Source organism: Telmatherina bonti (assembly GCF_933228915.1).
Source record: "Telmatherina bonti genome assembly, chromosome: 1".
In the NCBI taxonomy this organism is placed as follows: domain Eukaryota; kingdom Metazoa; phylum Chordata; class Actinopteri; order Atheriniformes; family Telmatherinidae; genus Telmatherina; species Telmatherina bonti.
This window is the reverse complement of record NC_136619.1, coordinates 25,998,354-26,010,762: the sequence shown is the minus strand read 5'-3', so window position 1 is coordinate 26,010,762 and position 12,409 is coordinate 25,998,354. Positions and strand designations below refer to the sequence as shown.

General features: G+C 40.1%; 1 protein-coding gene across 1 annotated transcript in view; it reads right to left on the bottom strand.

Moving 5' to 3' along the window:
• sbf2 (SET binding factor 2) overlaps positions 1-12,409 on the bottom strand; it is a 102,347-nt gene that overhangs the window by 23,291 nt on the left and 66,647 nt on the right. Inside the window, exons 18-21 of the mRNA XM_079243443.1 lie at positions 4,628-4,798; positions 4,250-4,515; positions 3,084-3,256; positions 2,695-2,768 (exon numbers count right to left, since the gene is read on the bottom strand). Coding sequence (XP_079099569.1) covers positions 2,695-2,768; positions 3,084-3,256; positions 4,250-4,515; positions 4,628-4,798 — 684 coding nt within the window. The remainder of the gene's footprint in view (positions 1-2,694; positions 2,769-3,083; positions 3,257-4,249; positions 4,516-4,627; positions 4,799-12,409) is intronic.

Sequence of the window (12,409 nt, the reverse complement as noted above, 5' to 3'; positions counted from 1 at the left end):
AGGCCTTGCTGGAAAATTCCAAAACCTCACACACATACACATCACCAATAACACAAACCTTAAAAACACACTAGCCATCACACAGCATCTAAAATCTAAAAGTCTGAATATCCAACAAAAGCAAGCAATTTTCTCTTCACCGCAGAGAACAATTTTCCATTTCAACCCTCGTAGCAAACTTAATCTGCTTTTAAAGCAAAACGGTTGTTTGTCTGGTTCAGTGAACTGAGTAATTACTGCTTTGCACTTTATGTTTTCAACATCTGGACACTCACTGACGTGATGCTTTAAAAAAAAAAAAAAAAAAAAAAAAAAAAAGAAATTTTTAGAATAACTTAAACTGATTCTACACAGACCTTTATCGATGATAATAAGTTTAATTTTAAGCTAATAAACTGCACATAGCGTATCATTTAACACTGTTCATCTTAAAATGAGAACTGTGTGTAATTAGCAGCCTCTTGCTTTAAGTTACATTTTTTTTCTTTTAATAAAAACTATTAGTTTAAAAAAAAAAAAAGCAAACGTGCACATTTAAATATTCTTCATATATAAGGCAGTACCTAGTCAAAGGTTTGTACACACCTACCCAGTAAGTGCATGTGTGTGAAATATACATATAAGACGGGATCAGAAAACAGCAGCACACTGATGTAATAAATTCCTTTTTAATCTACTTTCCAAGAAGTTAATGGTCATTGCATTTCCATATGTACAGACGCAAAGAAAAATTGACATGTAGCAAGACGCACCCAACTTGAATGCTATACAGCTGTGATTTGTTAATAAAGCTAATAATTATCCATGTCACATCATGGAAACAATTTTTCTGCTATATGAAATTGAGCTAAGAATATGCTTGCACCCCTCGTCGCTCCATCTTCTTCTGGCCTCCAGAGTTTCTACAGAAACATTCAGTTCTTCCAAATATTCAGTTCTGTGACAAATATGAATGAGTGATGGCATAAAGCCATTTAAAGCATCTCCCAGTAAGTCCAAAGCCAAGCTGATGGAGTGGAGGTCTGGCTTGGCGATAATAACAGCCTCCTGAATCTGTCTCTGAATGAACAGAAAAAGAGTCCCTATGCATCTTATTAGTACTGCAAACTCAGCTACTTGTTAGAGCTTAGTGTGTTGTTGCTGCCATTATTACTAGTGTTCAGACTTTAGAACTGTTTTGGCATGAAGCTCTCAGTTAGGAGTCCAGGATGGAAGTTTGTCTGACCAACACGTGCGTAGCAGACAGACCTTTCATTGTGGCTTTCAGGTTGCTTCCAAAGCAACGCTGGCATGAAGCGTGTCTGTGTATATAATTGTGTGAGTTATTAAGGGATGGCAGACATACGCTACAGAACGGTCCAAAAGACCAAGCAGTAAAATATTAACGTGAACTAATAACTGGAAAAACACTGGATGACACTGGAGCGCTGTGTGGTAGCAATAAAGCATGCTAAATTCAACAAGTGGAATGACGACTTCGCATAGCAGTCACAACAGATTAAAACCTTCATTAAAATAGCAGAATAGTTTCATAAATTATTTCATATAAGTGTGTATCTTTTTTAAATATTAAAGCATGTAATTCCAATTTTATTTGTTTGTGGATAAGTAATTAATAAATGTACTATCCATCATTACTGTGATGATGAAAAATAAAAATGATGCATCTGTATATCGTATAGAAATCTTTCACACAGTGAAACATGAACCCAATTAAAACAGTCCTCAGCCATCCTGACCATGACAACATCATGACACAACGACACAATCTCAATACAAAACATCTGCCATTCCAGTTAAAGTGCTGCTACATTTACGAGCGTAACCGAAAAATTAACAGTGACACCAGCCTTTAAACCACTGACTCAAAAACTGTCCGCAGTCCAAGCGACCGCCACCCCTTGTTAGCTGCAGTATAATAAGATTTGTAATCTGCGTTTCATGTTAGCTCATGGAGAAAATTTAACCACAGCACTGTAATCATGCAAATAACCATGCAAAATCAAAAACAGGAAATTGCTCTGAAATTTTGAAATTAGTGTAATTAATCATCACTACAGTCTGTTTAGCTAGATATATCACATGACAGCCAAGTGCATATCAAACGCCAAATGAGTTACACACGTTAATGTAACAGACTGATCTGTGCCTTCAGGTGGAAAAATAAAGGGCAATAAAGTGATCAACAAATGTTTACATAAGCTGCAGCTCCAAAATGTAGTATTGTATTTATTAAGGACTGGCGTGCAGCCTACCTGTTAACTTGCCTTTAATGTTTGAAGCGATGGGTATACTGACAACTAAATAATTTTGCAATAACTGAGTCTCTATTTCCTCTCCTGAGACAAGAAAAACAGAGATCAACATATAGGTAGCATTATTTAGGAAGCCATTTACACACTGGTTATAAAAAAATCTGATTATGCATGGAAGTCTCTGCTGGCATGCATTTGTTGTGTCTCTTTTCACAAAGCCATTGACTAAAGTCAATGATCCAACTTCCTCAAAGGGGAAAGGTGGGCTGCTGGACTGGTAATATATCTCTACTGAATATATTTGCATTTAAGAATCATTTAGGTAAAAGTTCAAAAGATTACAAAATAGAATAAATGTGCAATTGAAATTTGTTAGGATTTTATATTAAAACAGAAGAAATATAGAAGTTTACGTCGCTTAGAACAGAGAAATGCTCACCTTCTGAATGGGAGGTAACCTCCTGCTCTCCCTGTGAACTGCCTCTAAAGCCTCCATCTGCATAGCTACGATGCCTGTGGATCAGAAGCTGGGGTCAGTTTCCACATATGCACACACACACACACGCACACACACACACACACACACACACACACACACACAATCACACACACACACACAATCACACACACACACACACACACACACACACACACACACACACACACACACACACACACACACACAAAATCACACACATGCTTGCATGTTCTCGGGCCATTTGACATGTCAGGAGTTAATGAGCCCATTGGCCTCGGTGGATGCCGGCCAAAGCTAATAATACACACAACCAAGCGGAGGGAATCAGTGCGACAGTGTAAACGCTGTACCTGGGATCATGCTGTGCAGGCTCTTGATGTGTTCCTGGGTTACTCCGCTTTCTGTGCACACCTTGTCGATGAAGCGGGCAACGAACCTGACCACCGAGTTGGCCACATCGCTGTTTTCTGACTCATCAAACCCACTTTCCGTATCAAAGCTCTCCGCCACGCTGCCAGCAATGCTGTGAGCAAAAGTGAGGAAGGGAAATTGAGAAAGGTCAACCCTGAGTGTCCAGGAGGACTGGAATTGTTTGTTGACAGAAATGGATTTGGAAATGCGCTGTGATAAAGGGCAGTGAAAATGGGATTGATTTTCATCCTGGCATAAGCAAAGCTAATAATATGTAGATCAATAGCCAAGAATCAATTATCTAAGGAGAGAGTTGAGCATGAGACAGTAATTAGCTCTTCTCTTTGGGTGGACAAATACAGAGTGATTAAATCAACATGTTTTCTGTGAGAAACAAACAAGTCTGAGGCAAAAAGAAAAAGGGGGGGATCCATATAAACTCTTGGCTGCGGCATTTTTGTCTTCTCATTAGAAAAAGAAACAAAACACAGAATCAGACGGTAACATTGTGTTCTTGCAGCGCATTGTTAAATTCTGATCAAAATGTTTACTGAAGCTCAAATACTACACAGAAAAATTTGAAATATTTACGTATTCCTCTGATTATTCCTCTTATCATATGATTAATGTATTTAAGGAAGATAAACTTGGTTTTTCTGTGTATAAGTACGTCTACTTGAGCTGTAAAGCAAGCAAAAATCATAGATAGTAAAACCCTTGAAAGGCACTTTCAGGGTTTTAAACGCTCTAGTGGAATAAAATAAAGCACACTGCTTTGTGCTGTGCTCATGTGACCTCACAGGATGGATGTGGGCTTGAAACAGAATAAATACAGCAGCTCTTTTGGCTAAAAAGAAAGGTATCATGTAGACCGTGAGTTGTGCCACATCCACCCACATAAGAGAGATGAACAAACTCCCAAATCATGAAACCTTACATCAAGGATTCCTACACACACACACACGCACACACACAACTGAGTGTTTTACTTTACAAATTCTGAACAAGCAACAAAATATGTTTTAATCCAGTTTTATCTAAGAGTTAAGTAAGGATGTTTAAAAGATGCTGCATGTTGAGTAAACTGTTGTGTCTGGCTCCTCACCTGTTAGTCACAATGCTGTTACTGCCACTTTCCCAGTCAGCAACAGGTGTGTTGCGCAGCAGCTTGTTCTTGCTGGTGTCCAAGGGAACCAGCAGGTAAACCATGAGGCTTGCATAGTGGATGGCCTGGCTGAACACAGTGCTTTCCTCATTCTTCACCAGCTCTAGCTGCTTCTCCTTGCTCAGGCTGGGCCATGAGCGCAGCTGCTCTGCTGCCAGGTCCATGGCCGTATGCTCCTCGTCTCTGCCCGCTGCAGCACCCACATCCTGCACAGGTGGGGAGAAAAAAACAAAAAAAAGCTCTTTGACAGCAATCAAGGTTAATAAATCATTCAAATGAACAGATTTAATAAGAGTACAAAATTTCATATAGTTTTACCTTAAGTTTTACAGTGATGCCCCCCTTTTCCTCTGGAGTGTTAAGATAGAGGGCTCGAATCTGACTCTGGACTTCACTGTAGAACGTGGCTTCCCAGAACTGCTGGTTGGTCCAGATGGGATGGTCCTGTATGCAGGTGTAGGCAAACTGGTTCACTCCAGCAGCTAACCTCTGCAACATAGAGCCCCAGGGTCAGGATTAGATTTCTAAGCTGCAAGGCATGCTTCTGCTGACAGATCATGTAATGATTGCCTTCCAGGGAAAATCTTTGTGACACATGGACTGCACTCTTTGGAAAATTAGGAAAAATTTGGGCTTATTAGACTAATATTCAACAAAACAATTGTGAGGATGTTGATTTTTTTTTTTTTTTAAACTATATTTTAAAACCAGCTGATGAAATACAGGCGTTGATCAAGATGGCAATTTTCTTATAGTAGCAGTAAAATTTAATTTATAGTGTCATTAAACACAATTTTTAAACACACTGTAATTTTGTTATGTCTAGTCAGTATATACATATGCCGCACTGCCAAAAATAAACCAACGCAACACAGTTTTAGTTCTGCTATAAGTCGACAACTGCCTCCTGCAGGATACAAAATATCCCCTCCACAGCCCTGAACCCAGAGGACAGGCAAAGTGGCGGGTTTATTCTGCATCATTGCCTCAAGAGGTGTCAGTAAAATGAGTTTGCCAAAATGTTGAGGAGTAGGGGAATCAAAATAACAAGTCAAACAGAAATAAATCATTCACTGTGAGTCGTAATCTTTTAAACAGATAAGAACCCCTGCTGGAGCAGCAGACCACCCCTCCTGTGTCCTGTCTCTAGATGTGTTTGGAAACAGAGTTGTTGTTTTCCATTAGTGTGTTCTGAAGAGCAAGTCAGCTGCTGCCTACAAAAAACAGCCACTAAAGGGAACATACAGTCCTCAGCTGACGGTATTAATGTTACTCCATACTACACTGTGCAAAAAATATAGTCAGTCTTACTAAGCAATGCCAGAGAAACCAAATCACAGAAAAAATATAAGTCTCCAACAGAAGTATGGTGTGCAAAAAATGGCTGGCAACAAAACCAAACTTTCACCAACCGTCAATCTCCCAGCAAACTCTGAAGACCACATGCAAGGCTCAAACCTGCTATCAGGTTAGCTTCTGATTCCCCTTCCCCGAGTCTGACACAATCCAGTGGTTTCTATCATCACTTCATAGTGTGCCTTTGAAAGATGAGAACTGGGGGTTACTGTAATTACAAAAACCAGAACTAAAGCAGCTCTACTCCCACTGTGATGGGCCAGACGCCAAGAGAGAAGAGCGCTTGATGCTAATGCCCAAGCAGCAGCAAACACATAACTCTTTCAACACCCAAGTCAAACAGGATCTGTGTCTTAATATACCTAGGTGTTAATATGTGAACCATAATGCCTCATGTTTCACGTATATTTTACTGTCAGCACTTCCACAATCAGTAACTACCCTTTGTGAACTGGTGGCGAAAAACTGGGACACATGACATTTTTTAACAAAAACCAAACAAACATGATGGAAAATTTGAACTTGAGCATTGAAACACTGATGGGATATCCAACCAAAGCAGAGTTTCCCAGTGCTCTTCCACTAATAGAAGATGACGAAAATTAAACCACTGCTTCGGTAAATATGATACTGCTGTGTTCAGTGTTTCATGAGTTTTCAAGGTGTTTCAAGAGTCCCTGATATCCTGCTGGCTAACGGCAGACACCAACAAGGACCTGATTCAATCATCCCAGTTGAGGAAAACAATTCGAAACCACTGTCGGACCAATCAGTCTGAAAATAGGATGTGTGTTTGATTCTGTTATCATGTGGAATTTATTTAATGCTTTAATGGAAGTGAGGTTATTTGGTCACTACCCAAACTATCAGATCACATTCTCCATTACTGATTTATATTAGTGAACAAACTGTCAACTATTTCCAACATCTTTGTTTCTTTATTGCCAGAACGCATAAAGAACAGTCAAGGCTGAAGGGAATGTCTTGGTTTTGCAAAACCCTCAGAAAACAGAAGTTTTGGCATGAGAAGAGAAGTCAGGGGAACACCACAGTGATCAAATATACACGTCCTCTCAGGGAAAATTTGTTGGCAATCCAGAGAGCTGTGTCTCAAATGGTCTTGGACAGTCCAGTGCAGCCAATAAAAAAAAAATCTGATTAGCGACTCGCCAGGATCAGTTTCAAGATAAATGCACTGGTCAAATGACGTGATCATGACACCGTTACTTCAAGTAGATCTTTGATTGTTTTTTTTTTCTGGGGTTAACTTGAGGCAACTGTGACATGTCCTTGGGCAAGTTACTAAACCTGCTGATTCCCTCTGATGTGTTTGTCAGTGTAAGAGTGTGTTATGTTATGATTGGTCAGTGTGTGAAAATGTGTGGGAATGAGTGAAAGGAGGAATGAACTGTGGAGCACTTTAGATGCTGAACAACTGAGGACAAATGCTATTTTAGTGTGGAGTTTGCATTTTCTCCCCGTTTATGTGTGGGTTCTCTCCTGGTACTCTGGCTTCCTCCCACCATCCAAAGACATGCATGTTAGGTTAATTGGTTACTCTTAAATTGCCCATGGGAGTGAGTGTGAATGGTTGTTCGTCTGCGATGCACTGGCAACCTGTCCAGGGTGTGCCGTCTCGCCCGAAGGCTGCTACGATAGGCTCAAGCTTCCCTGCGACCCTTCCTCGGATTAAGTGGGTTCAGAAAATGAATGAATGAATTAATGAACATCTGATGAAACCCAGATGAAGGACTGCAACATGCCGGTGTCCATAAAGGCCACTCTAACTGCTGCAGACACAAAGGCAATTTAGTGATGCATAGCAAAGAGACTTGAAGTTTTTTTGTAACTATCTCTCGCTGCATCTGGTTGGATTCTGGTTGGGGCGGCTGTAGCTCAGGAGGAAGAGCAGTCGTCCTTCAACTGGAAATGTGGGAGGTTGATTCCAGGTTTCCCCTGACTAAAATGCTGAAGTGTCCTGGGGCAAGACACTGAACCCCAAGCTGCCCTCCGATGTGCCTTTCGGAGTATGAATGTGTTGTATGAGCGTGCGTGTGAATGGGTGAATGTGACAAGTAGTGTGAAGCGCTTTGAGTGGTCTGCATGACTAGAAAAGCGCTATATTAGTACCAGTCCAGTCCATTCATCTCTGCCTTTTTCTCGACAAATCAGCAACTTTTAGACAAATGCCAAAGCTGGATAAACTTTCCTTTGCCTCAATAAAGCTTAATTTATTCACTCTGCCAAACAGAGTCAAAACACTTGTCAAAATGACCTCTCTCCCAGTTATGGACAATGGTGACATCAGCATAAATGGCATCAATAATTGCTTTTAGTAAAATGGACACTTCTTTTCATCCATTTACTTTTCACAAACACTGCGTTTTACATTCACCATTGTGATCCTAATAAGTAGGTGGGTTGGTCCTCTTTCATACACAGCTCCATCAATGGTATGACACCACCATATCTGCCATCTCCTAGGTGAAGTGAATCTATCAAGTTCACTATTCCTAATACATCTATTCCTATTGGCTACAAACCATTTAGTTATGCGGCAGCGAATGACTGGAACAATTCATAAAAAATAAAAAAAAACCCTAAAAAAACCCTCACAACTTTGCAACCTCTTACCATCTTTAAAAGTTTAAACTGCAACTTAATACAACTCATTGTACTTTTTAATCATCCTGGATCACCCTTGAATGAGTACATACTGTACATGTGCACATTCTTTTCTTATACACATGCATGTGCACACAGACACAGATGCTTATTATGTGTACTGGCTGGGTAGTTGGAAGCTGACGATTCACTGTGGCGACCCTTTTAGAGGGGAACTGATGCTACCCCCCTTTAAAAAAAAAAAAAAAAGAAAGAAAAACCGCCATTAGGAGATCAGGAAGTATCTTCACAGTTGAACTCATTCCGCTTGATTTGCTCAGTTCTGAATTACATCTCACCCCCTGAGTTATAAACCAACCCCCCTTCCTTCAACTAAACAACTGCTAAACAACTCCTGATTACTACATGCATACCAAAGTGAATCCTCGCAGTAGATCATAAGCCAACATTAAGATGACATTAATGGCCATGTGTTTAGATGAACTGTTCACTCAGAAAGTCAGATGATTAATCTCACTTTGATATTAGAAACCAAGCATTCTGTCTTTAAGTGAGTTTGGGAATTAGGCCAGAGGACCGTTAGATGAAATAAAAACAAATCCAGTGTGGTAGAAATCTTAAAGAAGATGGTGTAATGCAGTAAAACCCAACAATGGCCAAGCTCACAGACTTGTGGGCTAAAAAGAATGGGGTCCCTGTCAAAGTCTGTCGAAATCATGTAATGGGATTGAATAAAACGCAGCCATAAATAAATATTGACAAATATGAGAAGATATGCAGCCCTCTGGACAGTAATCACATAGTTTTTTGTCAGCCGAGAGTGTTAAGTGTCTTGCAGCAAATGTTACGTGGGTGTGTGTCCATGTTTGTGTGTGGGGTGTGAGCGTGTTATTTGTCAATGCTGTCTATATTCAGCTTGGCCGTACTTCTCAGATATGCTCAGGTCATTTTGACCGAGGTCAGCTTTTCCTTATATGTTAGTACGCAAAGCTTATTAAGGCATCCACAAGACAGATGTGCAAGGAGGAGGACAGGGAAGGACAGAAGAAAGAAGAGGAAAAGGAGGAGGAAAGGAAGGTAGGCAGCAAAGATGAAGGGGAAGGAGAGAGTACATTACTACTGGACCCATCTGGCTGCGTGACCAGCAAAGAGGAGGAATGCAGGGTTGAGGGAGAAAGGGTGAAAAGCAAGCAAAAAAAAAAAAACAACAACAAAAAAACAAGACGACGCAGAAAGGAGGGGAAATGTTGTGTATGGGTCATAGGAATGTGGCTATCAGGGTTTGGGATCTTGTTATGAACTCTGAAACCTGATTCAAAAGGTTCCCAGCATGACTGACATCCAGCATCTCACATGCCCACTGTGTTTCTGAGACAAAGAGATGGTGCATGTTGTCACTGAAGCAAGTGCATACTTGAAAGAAGACAATGAGTGAAGACTGGTGTATCAGTATTTTCACCAGCCTTGAGGCAGTGACATTATTTAGATGTTTTGGAAGAATTTGGAGCATTCTTGCACTGCTGATACAAAACCAGTCATTATTTCTGGACAAGTCCTTGGTGAGAATGCATGTCTGACTTGAAAACAATTCATCTTCTCACTTCTGCGACTCTGCGAGAGCTGATGGGTAGTGAGGGAAAACTACGCAAACATCCCAACAGTAAAATGACCTGCATTCAGACAACGTAGTTGTAGGAGTGATCATGCAAGACAAACTGAGGAAAACAGGCTGAAAGTCAAATTAACAAACAAACCTATCAAGGCATCTCTGGGCCATAACTCTTTGCAAAACAAATGAACGTGTAGCATAAAGTTTCTGAAACAAACTAAACAGATTGGACGAGCCAAGAGCTGGACATTTTTCACATACACAAAGGTCATGAAGTACGTCATCATCACTTGTGAGGACACGATGGAGAACAAGCGAGCTGACAAATCCACCATGCATGAACTCTGGCTGAAAGAATGCTAACAATAAAATGTTCTTCTTGAGCAGTTCATCCATTATTGTGTTTGAGTATAAGGTGCCCTCCTCAGTCTATTTCACCGCCAAGTGCAGACTGTAATGGTGCATTCAAATGTAAAAAGATATCATTTGGGACTGTAAAGGGCAGAACAACAACAGATCCAGACGTCAACGGCACCTCCTGATAAAACTCGCTCTTCAGTAGATAATAAATGCCAGCTGAACTGGCCCTTGTAACATCATGTAAAACATTACCTCTAACAAAAGGGCCACTGTACAAAAGGTGTGTGGTGTTTAGATAAACCAGTGTTACCTGATGTGAACCATGTAGAGTACAAGATACCTTACTATCAAATGTCAAATGCAACATTTAGATTTATTTAGCTAAATATTAGCTGAGGAAACCAAAAAATTAAGAAAGAAAACTTGATACAGAATCAAGGTTGATAACATTTGCTGCTCAGCAGCAAAAACACAGAGCAGGGTCTCTGTCCAGCAGACTCTGGGAGCAGACATTTGCAGAGAGAGGGAGCTTCCCACGTCCCCTGACCCACAGACTTGAGCAGGATGGCGACATTGCCACTGAGATTATGAACACGGCATGAGCTTGCCAAAGTCTGGCTACAAATACCAAACAGGAACATGACCAATGTCTGACTCTTGAACTTGACCCAACAGTAGCGCCTGAACAAAGGAGGGCGAATTCAGACCCACAGTTTATTAAAAGTCTAGTTGCAGAAACTTGTTTTACCACCACAGTAAAAAAAAATATGCTTAACTCATGAAGGTGGAAAGCTCATTCAGGGGTTCACACATTTCACACTTGATTTAGATCTATTTTTAAATGAAAGGGCTTTCTGTTGTATGAACACAAAACATTTACTTTTCTACATCATCTTTAAAGTAACAGAGTTTTGTGGATCAAATGTAATTTGTCCCTACAAGCATAAAAGAAAGATGTCCGACATTTCTAACCACAGCTGCTTAGACACATACCTGTAGAAGTGTCTTCAACCTGGTAAAATAGTCCACTCCCACTCTACAATGCAGATTCTCCATCATACATACTCACCTCTCATCAGAAAATTGTAAAAATATGGTGGAACTAAAATAATAATAATAACAGCAACAAAAACAACCAAAAAGAAAAGAGACACTGGAAAAAAAAAGTATTAAAATAGCAATAACTTCCTGGATGAGGAAGTTAATGCTGCCATGTCTGACTCGAATTAACTTGATGAGATCAGATACTATTTTGTCTACAGATACTTTAAAATCTTGAATATTAAAAAATAAAAAAATAAAAATGAAAGAACGGTTTCGTGATTCTGAGACCGGTTGATGATTAATGTCAGCATAAATAGGTCAATGCAGGAAGAGAGAAGACCAAGCTTATGGGACTTGCTGGGGTAAATGGAAACCCAAAAGGAAAAGTACCTTCAAGTGATTTTCTCTGGTGGCTTTTCACGCTGCTGATGGGAATAATCAGCAGTCCATGTCTTTGCGTAATGGACCTGCTGATTATTCTGTAACACCCAGCTGGTGGTTGGCAGAGAAATCAAAGTGATGTTGTAATATTTTCAGTAAACTGTTGCCTTTACTGTTGCTCCAAAATTTTGTATTTTATTTAATTTAGGCCAATGCTGTTTACATGACCAATGTTTCACTGAAGTGTGTCTTTTGCAATGGCAGGTTCAGATGTTGCTTTCACGCATTCAAACAAACACATTGCAGTGAATCAATCGACAAATAGTTACACCAGAAAGAAGTGCCGTACTCTGGAAAAACACGTAGTCAGTACAGGAAGTCAAAACTAGCCATTAAAATGTACTTCTAAGAAGTAAAATCAGCAGAAGTTCCTGCCATAGTGACCAAAAGCACGGGTGGGGGGGCTTAGAAGCACTTTCATATCCCTTTCAAGCGTATGTGTGATATCAGATCCTTCAGCTACAAAGTAAAGGTCCTATTCTGCTATTGCTGAGCACATACTTTGTCAAACATCACAATGATTGACAAGCATAATTTTCAGTCTTATGCAATTTTGTTGGCTTACATTTCATGTCCACATGTGGCCGTCCCCCTCATTATTTTTGCAACAAATTATAGAGATAAAAGTTCTGCAGTCGATTCCACATGTTGAAACAGCATTTGAT